This window comes from Molossus molossus, unplaced genomic scaffold (assembly GCF_014108415.1).
Source record: "Molossus molossus isolate mMolMol1 unplaced genomic scaffold, mMolMol1.p scaffold_m16_p_10, whole genome shotgun sequence".
NCBI lineage: Eukaryota > Metazoa > Chordata > Mammalia > Chiroptera > Molossidae > Molossus > Molossus molossus.
In genome coordinates, this window is record NW_023425345.1 from 69,210,729 (window position 1) to 69,225,260 (window position 14,532).

At 35.8% G+C, this 14,532-nt stretch overlaps 1 protein-coding gene across 5 annotated transcripts in view; it reads right to left on the minus strand.

Annotated features, from left to right (window-relative positions):
* Positions 1–1,487: 1,487 nt before the first annotated feature.
* MON2 (MON2 homolog, regulator of endosome-to-Golgi trafficking) overlaps positions 1,488–14,532 on the minus strand; it is a 131,904-nt gene continuing 118,859 nt past the window's right edge. For 2 of the 5 annotated variants that reach the window (XM_036250784.1, XM_036250785.1), the window contains 2 exons: positions 14,324–14,406; positions 5,703–6,321 (listed from right to left, as the gene is read on the minus strand). In XM_036250784.1, the coding sequence (XP_036106677.1) occupies positions 6,158–6,321; positions 14,324–14,406 (247 nt within the window). In that variant the 3' untranslated portion in view covers positions 5,703–6,157. Of the gene's footprint in view, positions 1,566–5,637; positions 6,322–14,323; positions 14,407–14,532 lie in introns of those variants that run through there. The other 3 variants (XR_004958264.1, XM_036250782.1, XM_036250783.1) reach the window with 3 other exon arrangements.

Genomic DNA, 14,532 nt, shown 5'->3' on the forward strand with positions numbered 1-14,532 from the left:
TAATATTTTATTTATTTTTCTAGGTAAAAGAATAAGATTATAATATTATAGCTTTGCAATTTTTCTCATATCTAGTAAACTTCATAGTAAGAAGCAGTTGTCATATTGCAGTAGTGTCCCAAATAATGGCATGGTTTTGATATTTCCTGCTTGCACTATTTATTGAATGTTATTTAAAATAAAACAATGTAACTAAATTTGCAGCAACTGAAAATGGTATCAAAATTCAAGGGTACAGACTGGCCAATGTGGCTCAGTGGACTGAATGTTGTCCCATGGACTGAGAGGTCCGGGTTTGATACTGAATCAGAGCACATGCCTGGGTTGTGGGCTCGATCCTCAGTAGGGGGCGTGCAGGAGGCAGCTACTCCATGTCTCACATCAATATTTCTCTATCTCTCTCCCTTCTAAAAAAGTCAATAAAAACATATTTAAAAAAACAATAAAATAGCCCTGGCCAGTTTGGCTCAGCAGTTAGAGCGCTGGCCTGTGGTCTGGAGAGACCCGGGTTCGGTTCCCGCTAAGGGCACGTACCTCGGTTGCAGTTTGTCCCCGGCCCTGGTTGGGTCGTGTGGGTGCCAACCACTCGATGTGTCCCTTTCTCGTTGATGCTTCTCTCCCTCCCTCCCTCCCACTCTATCTGAACAAAATATCAAAAAATGTCCTTGGGTGAGGATAAAAACAAACAACAACAAAAAAAACACAATAAAATAAAATGCACCAAACTTATAAAAATGTGAAGGGTACACTAATTTTCTTTTTCTTATCCCACAGTGTAATTTACTAACCTGTGTATCACTGTAAGCACATGGTTAGCAAATACACTTGGAAAGACCTGATGAGAGTACTATAACATTCTAGGTTTTCTGTAAAAAAAAAATACTGCTTTGTAACAGAAAACCAGAAACAGCTGAAATACATTGGCAATATGCTATGTCATGTCCTCCTATTTAAATACCATACATCTAAAATACTCAAAGCATCTGCCTCCAAAACCAAACAAAAGACAAAAAAAAAAAAACCAAAAAACCCTAATGTAAAAGACTCCCTCTTGAGAAAAGTGCTATGATCTCTAGCCACATAACAGAAAAGACATGATTATTCCAAGTTTAGCTGCTGAATTCATATTTATAGCAATCTCATTTTGTGAGCATCCTCACTGCTGAATCTTGTGGAATCAGAAAGGTAGTTGGAGCTCTAGTCACAAATTTCTTTAACTTGGCCCTGGCCAGTGTGGCTCAGTTGGCTGGGCATCGTCCTGTGCACTGAAAGGTTGCTAGTTTAGTCCCTGATCAGGGCGTATGCCTGGGTTGTGGGCTCCATTCCTGCCCCGCTGGAGGCAGCGGATCCATGTTTCTCTCTCTCCCTCTCCCTCTATAACAAATCTTTTCAAAAAATTACTTTAACTTGTTCAACTATTTTGAAATGACAGGGAGACTTCACCTTTGCAAAAAAGCAATAGTGGCACAAGTAGAAGGTATTTCCAGAGTCTCATTTAATAGAAAGACAGTTGGCAGTGGTTCTACCAACAAGTGGTATCTCCTGAGGTGAAATTAGAGGAAGAGCTGGAAGAGAAGAGGGAGAAAATGAAAGATGAAAAAGAGAAAAATTGGGGGGAACTAAAAACAAGAATAAATGTAGAATTTTTTTTTTTTTTAAGGGAAGAAACTCATGCAGGAGCAAAAGGGAGAAACATATATACTCAATGGTCTCAATTAGGATATAATAATAAATTTATCAAACAATTTGAATAGTTACCTTAAGAATATCATGAAATCAACTCTGAATTCAAGTTCTGTATTTTTTTCTCTAAAGAATTTGTGAGAACTCATTGTCGTCTGTTTTAAAGATTAGAAAATAAAAGCTATGAAAAGTCAACATCCTAAAGTTAAACAGAGGCAAAGTCTCTACTCCTCGCTGCACAATTAGTCAAGATGAGTAAGAATATTTATATTCACAAAAGGACTGACTGCATGCTTCTTTAAAAACAGCCAACACTGCCGGTGCATTCAAAATTACTAGATATGCAAGAAGTTGATATTTAACTCCTCTGAAGTCATTTTTATATAAATTAAGATACAAAGACATTGTAAGTTTCTTGCCCAATCTAGATATACTTTTCATTCAAATAGAAAGCACTAGTCTACTTGCCAGAGACACAAAAATTTTAATTCAAGTGATTCTATTAAAAACTGCTTTCCCAATAATATATAAATAGGTAACACACCAAGTGTTATGAACTCCTATTCATTCATTCTATGAATGGTAATAAAAAAATAAAAGCAAAATCGACTCTTATAATGTAGATAAATGCACCGTAACAACACTAAGCATAGTTAAAAGGTGACAATTTACACAAGATCAGTGTATCTGCCAAAATGCCAAACCTATTAAGTAGTAATCTAAAGAACATACTAGGCTGTTGGCAATGCTTTCAGGAGACCATCTTTGTCCATATCTGTGGTAATTTTCTATTAAAAAAAAAAAGAAAGAAATTCACAATACTCTTGGCCTGGACATCAATCCATTCAGGGTCTTCTAAATCTCCACTATTAATTTCTATAGCAACGGCAGGTAGATGGGTTCCTGAAAGTATTCTGCCTTTGCCAGACAGCCTTCACCTACAGCAGCAGTTGTTTCGAGGATCTGGTTGCCCATCTTAATTATTCTACATTTGAGAAAAATACCTCAGTCATTATATGATAACTACACTGTCCTTCATTAACATGAGTGTAATAATGACAACCTCATTAATATTTTTAAGTTGTTTTCTAACACTTCAATAATTTATGCTGTTTCATCCTCAGTTTCTCAACTGACCCTCTGGCCAATTGGTGTCCTGGAACCGGTAGTACCAAATTGTAACAATAAATGAAATACTTTCAAGTTATGTTGAAAAAGGGCAAATAATGTAGTTGTTATTAGCCTATTATAGAATTAACTGTATGGTATTCTTCAGAATAAAACATATATGCTTAATTGTTCACCTCTTCCTTCTGGTGTAACATATAATTTAAGGAATATAGCAAGAGTTGAATCAATAATCATACAGGAGAAAAAGAGATAAGAAACAATATAGCTTATTAAAAATGAAAGCAAGTGAAAAGTGGTTCTCTCTAAGGCAGACTTTTATGCATTTTCTTTTTCTTTTGGCACCTAACAGCTCCTAATGAGTAAATGTTACAAACATATATAGCAAAACTAACAAAACCTTAACACTAGTTATAAAGAAATACTAAATAAGACACTTCAAACTGACCTACTCTTTTCCTTTTTGGCAGTGGTAGAGTTATAGGAAACTAAAAGGTAAGCTACTCCAAGTTAAAATTAGCTTGTTTCCTTTATAATGGAAAAAATAGTCAGAAAGGGTTTTAATCCAATTGTTGGCAGATGTCTGTTGTCCAGCAATATATATATATATATAAGATAGGCACTGTCAGTGACAAAAAGTGATTATGTGAGGATTAAAACTCATAATTATAATATGTATCCCAAAGGACATTATTACAACTATTTCATGGCTAATCACAGTCTTAATTGTCCTGCAAGATGATCTGAGCTTTGGCAGCTTCCTATTTGAATCTCCTGGCATGCAGTAATCTCACATAGCCCATTTCTTCCAGTCACTAAAGAACTCAATTCATACCAACAAGACAAGGGCAATGTGTTAAACCTCCCAGGGATCAAGATATTTTAGAAAATGTAGCCTAGAAGAATGCTTGACTCAAGGGAATGAATTACTAGTAGTGGCTCTTGGGGGTGGTAAGAGATAGTCTGGGAGGAAAAACCTGTCAAATTATACCACCAAGGGGGTGGCCTACTTTGCTTATCAGTAAGACTGCCACTGATTACTATATTAACTGATATTTACACAATCATCAGATTTGTGTTTTGATTTGTAGGGTATGGTCCTGATATTGAAAGCTAATACAATATTAGTAAAACTACTCACTTTATATAAATATATGTACATACCTTTGACTCATATTTAACTTTCACTAGAATATAATTCTAATTGCAATTGATCTGTTATTTCTCAAGAACAGATGTATTTTCACTTCATGTAAATTCTTGGCAATATTTTTAACATGTTACTGAGCTGGTATACTACTCTTGTTATTCTATTTCAATGCTTTATCAGAGATATGCAGATTTTTCTAATTCCCGATTTAACATATCCAAATATAGAAAGTAAACTAAATATACAGCTTGAACAAATATTTTTACCAATTTTCTTTAAGGAAAATGCCGAAGATAGAATCTAGAAAATGCCATATTTTACCTTAATTTCATATGAAATTATAAAATAGAAATTCAGTAATTCATGTAAAAAAATACTATTTCCTCAAAAAAAAAAAAAAATCCAACCACATTTACAGATAACAGTGCAAATTAAATAATTACACATTTATAAAAACCTTGCAATTTTATCTCATTCATTCTTGTCATTTTATAAATATGCTGGAGAGGCTGAAACTTATAAATTCTATTTAAATCGAAGGCCTTTGCCCAGCTGGTGTGGCTCAGTGGTTGAGCATCCATCCATGCACCCAGAGGTCGCCAGTTGGATTCCCAGTCATGGCACATGCCCAGGTTGTGGGCCTGATCCCCAGTGAGGGGCATGCAGGAGGCGACCAATCGATGTTCTCCCTCATCGGTGTTTCTCTCTCTCCTTCTCCTTTCCTCTCCCTCAAATAAAAAAAAAAAAAATCTAAGGCCTTCCAGCACACTGAAATAATAGAGACCATTATGATTTCTTATGAAAAATAATTGTTTTAAACATCCTTGAGTCTTCACATGATTATGAAAATTTAACTCAGAAGAAAAATATAATAGCATAATCCATAAAATAAAAAACACAGTAAGCTAGGTCACTCCGTTTTTTAAGGAAGAGTTAAGGTAATATGCTCAGCAGCATTTCTTCACAAGGAGAGGGAAGTGAAACAAGATTAGCATTTTTCTCCATGACAGAAAGTTTACTGTACTTCTAAATGCTTCTCTATCTCCAAAAATACACTTCTCATTGTTTTAGAATACACACGTTTTATATTTGAGGGTTAGCATAGTTATTTTTCTTCTTGAGAAGATATTACAAAACAAAGCACTGAAATGAATAAAACCTTTGAGACAAAATTTTAGGAAATCTGAAATCATTTTGCCTGGGTCATAATTCAAAGGCAGTAATAAATGTTGTTAGTTAGTGGGGGGAAAAATCAGTAGAAATATAAAATACCAAAGTCTTTAAAATCCAGACAGCAAATATAAAAACAGACAGACTTATGTGAAAGCTGAGAAAGATATTTAAAGAAATGAGGTATGATAGAGTCATGGTGCTACAATATATCTCAATGTATTAAGTTAATAACCTATACTTCAAAGTTGCAGAATCAGCAAATCATAAACTATTTGCTGCTGTGTTCACATGACCTTTCTGGTCAGACATTTAATAGTCACTAGCAACTAAATTTAAAATAATCATTAAGCTAAATGCATGATTATATGGTGAGCGTATCTGCTGCGTAAGAAGGCAAATTATAAGTAAAAATGTAAGCAAACAATTTTATATTAATAATAAATACAGCATCAAGCATTTAACATTATCAGTCTTTTTAAAATTTTAAATAATAAATGCAACTATTTTATACAGAATGGTAACCATTTATTATACATACAAGTATATCAGTTCCTTTTGTTTACAAAGGCTGGTTATAGATAATATGGAATGTTACAGTACCATCTTGCATAAAATTTTAGTACACTTTTGTACTTGAAAAAGGGTGCAAAAACACCAGCCTAAGAAATCTGAAATATCTTCTCTTTCTTTTTAAAAAGTACATCATTAACACATACACCACAAACTGTACATAAGCTCACTTTTAAATCACCAATTGAAGATATGGTAGCAGGTATGTTGTAGTATTAACCATCTCTCTAATCAGTCTAATTTATTAAAGGCTTGCACTGATACTCACTCAGGAGCCTTTGCTGACGTGTAAGCTTGTAATACGAACTATTTGAACTCAGGTAAGTACAATTTAAAGAAGGCCAACAACAGCTGCCAAGAATTATCTGTAGTAAGAAATGTCTTCTAACAGAAGACTCACTGAGGAGCAAACATTCTTTACACATCTTTCTTCTTTAAATTTATTGTAGCTGGTCAAGATTCTCCATTTTGAACTTTGGATGCTGGTGGCTGCATGAAATCCTTAAAGGGAACTAGTGCCTCTTTAAGTGCAGAGCAGACTTCTGAAGATGAGCAGGTGATGCATTCTACTAAAGTTGGGTATAAGGCAATTACTTGTGCCCAGGTATTTCCATCAACTGTAAAGCAAAAAGTATAAAACCTCAAAAAAGGGTGGATTTAAATAGCAGAGATTATCCAATTAATGTAAACACAATCATTTAAATACAATGCAAAGAAAAAAATTTCAAAATATATTGAGATTCCACAATCTTTTTCAATCCTTGAAGATATCCTGTAATATTTAGTAGGGTTTGAGGGAAAAATATATGGTCAGTGTGCAGATATCAATACCAACAAATTTAATAAAGTATATTTTATTTATTTATTTATTTTTTAATTTTTATTTTTTGCATTTATCTTCAGATAGTGCAGGAAGGAGAGAGAGGAAGGGAGAAAGAGAGAAACATCGATGTGAGAGAGACACATCGAGTGGTTGCCACCCACACGACCCCAACCAGGGCCAGGGACAAACTGCATTCGAGGTACGTGCCCTTAGCGGGAACCAAACCTGGGACCCTCTGGTCCACAGGCCGATGCTCTAACCATTGAGCCAAACCGGCCAGGGCTAATAAAGTATATTTTAAATGATACTGCAATTTGTGAAAGCCTTGGAAGCTAACTCTAGTAACTTAAAATATTTCAAAACTCTAGTCATTTTCCATACAACTTCCAGAGAATATAGTGTACATTTCAAGAACAATTAGAAAACAGTTCAAATTTTATGCAGCTGTGTGCTAAAAATATAAATATATTAAGTTATTTTCTCTGTAATATCCTTGATATTGAATTTAATTTTAAACTACCACACGTATATTCGTTCTTGTACTGTATGACAATCTTTGATGTATATCATTAGATTTAAACTGTACTGGGGAGGGACTATCATGAACAACTAGTACAGCTGAGTGATATTTAGTAAATGGACAAAAGTGTCATATCCCAATTACTTTGTAATTTCCTTATAATCTGAGATCACATATTGCATTTCTATTTTCTTATAAGTAATGTGTATATTGTTGAGAATATGTAACACAATAAAACCTGCTGACAGATTTTTCTTAGATAGTAATGCATATGACACTTTGTGAAACAACCTTTAAGTCTGGGACGTAGTACAGTATAAAAGAAAGAATACTATACTATGCTTACGGAGCTTTGATTTTATTTTTCACTCCAATTTAATGAGTACATAACAACCCTTCTGAAATAAGGTAATGCTGGGTATCCCTAATCAAGTCATATAATTTCTCTTTATCTCAGCTTCTGCTATAGAATAAAGGAATGAGTTTCTTAAACTAGTGTTCTCAAAGTTACTTCTTAAAAAAGAAATTCATGGTCAAGTAAGTTTGGCAAATGTTGCATATATTATCTTTCTTTTCGGGGATTCATAATTCACATAAATTTATTAAAGGTTTGTAATAAAAGAACAGGTTTATCTAATCCAGGGTTTCCAAAGTTAATTTGATTACCAAAATTTTTTCCATTCAATATCTACTGACATCTATTCATTATCATTAATATTCATTCCTTAGTACATATCCTGGGAAATGCTGACTTGTTCATTTAATCCTTTCTCCACACAAACAGGGGTAGGGGTGCGAAGAAAAGGGGAGTGTGACTGATGGGTATTGATGAGGGAGGGAATATCAGGCCAAAGCTGGTCTGCTTTTATCTGTTTCATATGTTGGGCATCCATATCAGATTTCATTTGTAAAAAGAAGTTTGCTGCTTAATAGAAAACAAAGACATTTAAAAAACACTGGTCTAAGAAGTTTTATTTTATTTATTTTTGTTAATCTTCACCTAAAGGTATTTTTCCATTGATTTTTAGATAGAGCAGAAGACAGGGAGGGAGAGAGAGAGAAAAACATTGATGTGAGAGAGGCACATCAATTGGTTGGTCCTGCAAGACTCCGACCAGGGCTGAGGATCGAACTGCAACCCAGGTATATGCCCTTGACCAGGAATCAAACCCATGACCCATCAGTCCGTGGGTCAACCCTCTAACTGCTGAGCCAAACCAGCCAGGGCTAAGAAGTTTTATTTTATTTTTATTTATTTTTTTAATCCTCACCTGAGGACATTTTTCTATTTTTTGTTCAGATAGAGTGGGAAGGAGAGAGAAGAGAGAGAAAGAGAGAGAGAAACATCGACGTGAAAGGAACACATCAAGTGGCTGCCTCCTGCACAACCCAACCAGGGCCGGGGACAAACTGTAACTGAGGTACATGTCCTTAGCTGGAACCAAACCCGGTCTCTCTGGACTGCAGGCCGATGCTCTAACTGCTGAGCCAAACAGGCCAGGGCTAACATTTCATTTTTTTTTTTTTTTTTTGTACGTGCCCCTAGCGGGAACTGAACCTGGGACTCTCTGGTCGGCAGGCCCACACTCCAACCACTGAGCCAAACCAGCTAGGGCAAGGCTAAGAAGTTTTAAACAGTCTGCTTTAGGTGTCTTTTGTGAAACTTTCCACTGTCATTTAACAAAAGACTGCACAGAATGGATTGTGGGGAAGTGATAGAATAGGAGGTACCAGAAATCTGTCTGTCTACCTAAACAATAATTGCACTGGCAGGATCTATTTGATGCCACTATTATGAATGAAACTCAGAGGAAGAAGACTTGGACAGTATACGGCAGTTAATTTTGGTCAGTTTCAACTCTTGGCACAGTAGCTGCTACCCAGCCCTCACCCCTAGCCTTGTGGTAGGCAGTTGCGCACGAGATCCTGGAGCACCTTGTGCATAGCTTGCAGGAGGCCAAGGTGGGCAAAAGGGACCCTATCCTCCAAATATCAGGGATCTGTGCTCTGATGGCTGCTTTTGATCACAAAGGTGCAGAAAAAGAGGCTTCAATAACAACAACAAAAACACAAATAATCCAATTTAAAAATGGGCAAGGACTTGAACAGACATTTCTCCAAAGGAAATACACAAATGGCCAATAAAGCACATAAACAGATGTTCAACATCACTGATCAACAAGGAAATGCAAATCAAAACTATAATGAGATACCTATCACCTCATACTCATTAGAATGGTATGAAAAAAACAGAAAAAAAAAGTGTTGGTAAGAATGTTGAGAAACTGGAATCCTTGTGTTCACTACTGGTGGAAATATCAAATGGTACAGCTGCTGTGGAAAATATAGTGGTCCCTCAAAAAATAAAAAATAGGCCCTGGCCGGTTTGGCTCAGCGGTTGGAGCGTCAGCCTGCGGTCCGGAGAGACCCGGGTTCGGTTCCTGCTAAGGGCATGTACCTCGGTTGCAGTTTGTCCCCGGCCCTGGTTGGGTCATGCGGGTGGCAGCCACTCGATGTGTCCCTTTCACGTCGATATTTCTCTCTCTCTCTCTCTCTCCCTCCCACTCTATCTGTGCAAAAAATGGAAAAATGTCCTCGGGTGAGGATAAAAAAATAAAATAAATAAAAAATAAAAAATAGAACTACCATATGATCTAGCAATTCCACTTCTGGGTATATATATATATACATATGTATATGTATATATTTACCCAAAAGAATTGAAAGCAGGGTCTCAAAGAGATATCTGTACATACATGTTCATAGCAGCACTATTCACAATAGCTAAAATATGGAAGCAAACCAAATGTCCACCAATGGGTCAATGGATAAAGAAAATGTGGTGTATGTACACACACACACACACAGATTATTCAGCCTTAAAAGGAAGGAAATTCTGAAATATACTATAATATAGATGAAGCCTGATGACATTATGCTAAGTGACATAAGCCAGTCACACACAAAAAAACAAAACCCATAAAATTCAACTTATATGAGACATTCAGAGTAGTTAAAATCATTGAGACAGAAAGTAAACTGGTCACTGCCAGGTGCTGAGAAGAACAGTGAATAGGGAGTTACTGTTTAATGAGTACAGAGTTTCAGTTACATGATGAAAAGAGTTATGGAGATGGATAGTGGTGATGGTTGCACAACATTATGAATGAACTGTACACTTAATAATGGATTAGATGATAAATTTATAAATTTTACACAATTTAAAAATTGAGGGGGAAAATGATTGTATAAATTGAAACCTATCTGGATTGCCCTGATGGTTTATTACAGAAAAATAAAAAAAATACATCATTTAAGATAACATCAAAATATGTTTTAAAAAATGTTTTCTTTATTGATTTTAGAGAGAGAAGAACAGAGAGGGAGAGAAACACTGATGAGAAAGAACATCAATTAGCCACCTCCTGCATGCCCCACACTGGGGATTGGGCCCACAACCTGGGCATGTGCTCTGACCAGGAATCAAATGGTAACCTCCTGGTGCATGGGGCTGATGCTCAACCACTGAACCACACTGGCCAGGCATATCAAAATATTTTTTAAATAACTCACCACAGATATTGGTGGGCACTTTCGACTTAAATATCAAAAAAATGAAAAAGCTATATGAGTGATATAAAAGATTCCTGATACTGTATGAAGTAGAAAAAAAGTATTCAGAATAGTAGGCATAATATAGGGCACATTAATTTGTGTTCAACACTGGAAGCATATTGAAGTCTATATTTTGTATTTACATAATAAACTTATGGAAGGATCTGAAAACTAATAAAAATGGTTTCCTACGTTGAGGTAAGAACTGGGCAGATACAGAATAGGAAAAAGATCTTAAAACTTTTCCCTCTATATACAGGGTGGGGCAAAAGTAGGTATACAGTTGTAAGTAACCCAAAACAGAGTTTATTCTTTTTTTTTTTACTCTGGGGAGAAGCAGCCCCTCCCTCGGAGATTCAACCCCACCCAGCTGCTATTCTTATATTATTATTTAATTATTGCATTCTTCTCCATACAAACTGTAGACCTACTTTTGCCCCACCCTGTATATATCTTTTTGTATTTTTGAGCAATATGGATGTTTACTATCTATTCAAATTTCTAAATAAAGATCAAGTAAAATGATAAAAATGAAGTTTTCCCAAACTAAAAATAAGTCCAAAAAATAAATGCCTCTTCTCCCACTAGAAAACCCTAAAACAAATAACCAATATGCTAAGCAGATGTTGAGTATACACTAGTTCCAAACCCGGTAGCCATCCTCCTGAATTAATTTTGGACCATGAGCAGTCCAACATATTTTTGCTGAGAAGGCCTAGCTTTTTCTAAGTTATCTTCTTTTATTCTGTTTCTTAATGAAGTTTATCATACCTTTTAAATATGTTATATCATCATCATTATTTATGGTTACATTTAAATTAAATTTCACTTCATATGTCTAGAGGCATAATTCAAACTCTCTTAAACAATTTTTTACATTAAAAACTACACTGCGCTATCTATGGCCCATTGGCTTTGTTTAAAAAAAAAAAAAAGTTGCTGAGTCTTCCTTTCCTTTTTTTCCTTTATATAAATTCTCATTAAATTCTTGACAGCTGTCTAAAGAGCATACAAAAGAATGCAAGTACTATACACTGAAATATACAGGTATATGTAATATATCTATAGCAATAAAGTGGGAAATAGAGAATTTTGTTTATGTCTTAAGTATTTTTAAGACTCAAATTCTACCCTGTGATCTAATAAAGATTTTACTGACTGATCTCTAGAAAGTCAATGCATGGTTTCCCTTCCTGAAAAATCAACCAGAATATTTTTTTTACAAGAACTCAAATTTGAACTTGATGGGATAAATTCAGGACATTATTGCTCCAAGTTTTTCTTAGAAATTCCACCCCTTCCCTTTGGATTGAATAAATGTAAGTCTATTGCCTCTTAAGATTTCATATAATATTCACTCTTTCTAGGCCAAAGTACCAATGGGTAGATTTGAAAACAGAAAAACGTATATTTATTTTAATTATAAACTGACAGGAACACATATCCTGTGACTCATTTATTAGGAACTTCTTTTTTTCTTGGGTATTAAAAGAAATGCTGCTTAAAGTGCCAGTCAGTGAAGGTGCCAGAATGTAAACCAACACACTTCCTTATTTAACAAAGTCTGGTTGGACAAAAGATATCAGCTGAACCAGTGTGTTTAGTGAAACAGTGACTTATATTCTGGTGCCAGCTCTTTACCTTGTTCTGGAGATCAGTAACAAACTCTTTTTTTTAAATGTTTTATTTTAATTTTTTATTATTATTGAGATATTTGAGAGAGAGAGGAAGGGAGAGAGAACCATTGACGTGAGAGAGATACATTGATCAGCTGTCTCCTGCATGCCCCCTTCTGGGGATGGACCCACAACCCAGGCATGTGGCCTGACGAGGAATCAAACCCGGAACTCTCAGTCCATGGGATGATGCTTAATCCACTAAGCCACACCGGCCTGGCAGTAACAAACTCTTAAGATTAGTGGCTGGTCCAACAAACCAGACCTTGAGTAGCAATGTTGTAAAGGATTCAAAATAGAACAAAACAAGGTCCAAAAAGCCTCTTAAGAACTTTATAATTTAAGGGGACTGCCCTGGCCGGTTTGGCTCAGTGGTTGGAGTGTTGGCCTGCGGTCCAAAGAGACCTGGGTTCGGTTCCTGCTAAGGGCACATACCTTGGTTGCAGTTTGTCTCCAGCCCTGGTTGGTTTTGCAGGTGGTAGCCACTCAATGTGTCCCTTTCATGTCGATGTTTCTCTCTCTCTCTCTCCCTCTCTCCCCCTCCCGCTCTGTCTGAACAAAAAATGGAAAAATGTCCTCGGGTGAGGATAAAAAAATAAATTAATTAAAAAATAAGGAGATTGTGTCATGTACATGTATAATTGTAATACAAATAAGGTGTGTTAAGACAAAGGTACACAAAATAGAGCTAGGAATTGAACAAAAAGAGAAATAATTTATCTTTAAGGATTAAAAACAGGCTTAAGCCCTGGCCAGTTTGGCTCAGCGGTTAGAGCATCGGCCTGCGGTCCGGAGAGACCCGGGTTCGGTTCCCGCTAAGGGCATGTACTTCGGTTGCAGTTTGTCCCCGGCCCTGGTTGGTCGTGCGGGTGGCAGCCACTCGATGTGTCCCTTCACGTCGATGTTTCTCTCTCTCTCTCCCTTCCTCTCTCTCCCTCCCACTCTATCTGTACAAAAAATGGAAAAATATCCTCGGGTGAGGATAAAAAAGAAAACAAAAAAACAAGCTTAAAAGTGGAGAGGTATTGCCTAGCTGGTGTTGCTCAGTGGATTGAGCATCGTCTCACGGACTGAGAAGTCTCGGTTAGATTTCCCATCAAGGCACTTGCCCACGGTTGTGGGCTCAATCCCCAGTAGGGGGTGTGCAGGAGGCAGCCGATGGATGTATCTCACATCGATGCTTCTCTCTCTCTCTCTCCCCCTTCCTCTCTAAAACATCAATAAAAACATAGTTTTTTTTTAAAAAAAGTAGAGTGGTATTTGAATAAAGTGGATGTAGGCAGGATAATGAAATAAGCAAATGGTTGGGACTACTTGAGTAGACAGAATTTTAATTTGGTGGGAGAGTAGGGCACATGAGGTGTAGTGGGAAATCAAGCATGAATAGAATAGAGTCAGACAGTATCTTCACAAACTTAGCAGGTAAATAAAAAAGATATTTTTGCTTTGTTTTACAAGGATGAAAAAATGGTTACATATACTTTTGGAAAAATCATTTCTGGCTATAATGTAAAGAACAGATTGGATAGGAATGAGTAACAGAAAGGGGAAATAAATGAGAAAGGGCTATAAAAATGATTCATACAGTTTATATCTTTATAGTAAATCAGTATAAATGTAGAATGGAAACTTCCCCCCACCTAAAAAAGTCAATGTTTTATATTAAAAATATATGAAATATGAACAATGGTTCTCTCTCCCTTCCTCTCTCTCTCAACAGGGTCCATGCAACACCCTGAATTCAAACCAATTTATAAAAAAAAAAAGTAAGCCAGTTGTTTTGACATAAAGAAAACATTATAAATTAATTTTACTTAATTGACATCTTAATGGGCTGATGCTTAGCTGTATAAAGACTAGAGAAAAGAAAGTCTAATAGCTGTTGTGTTCCTAAAATTCAGTTAACTTAATAATAATACAAAAGTATATCACAAATAGAACATAAATGTTATGGGTTTAGAATAACTGCGTTTCTAAGCACTTACCATTCTCAGGCTGAGTTTTCTTAAGTGAATCAATGAGAGTACTGACTGCTTTTAAAACAAATATGATTTCTGTTACTTGTTGCCTAAAAAAGAAATTAAAAATTATTTCCATCAACATTTTAAGATATGCCATGTGTGTTTTTTACTGTATTTATGCAACTAGATGGACTTTGGGGGGAAAAAAGAATATAATGCAAATTTAATGTTAG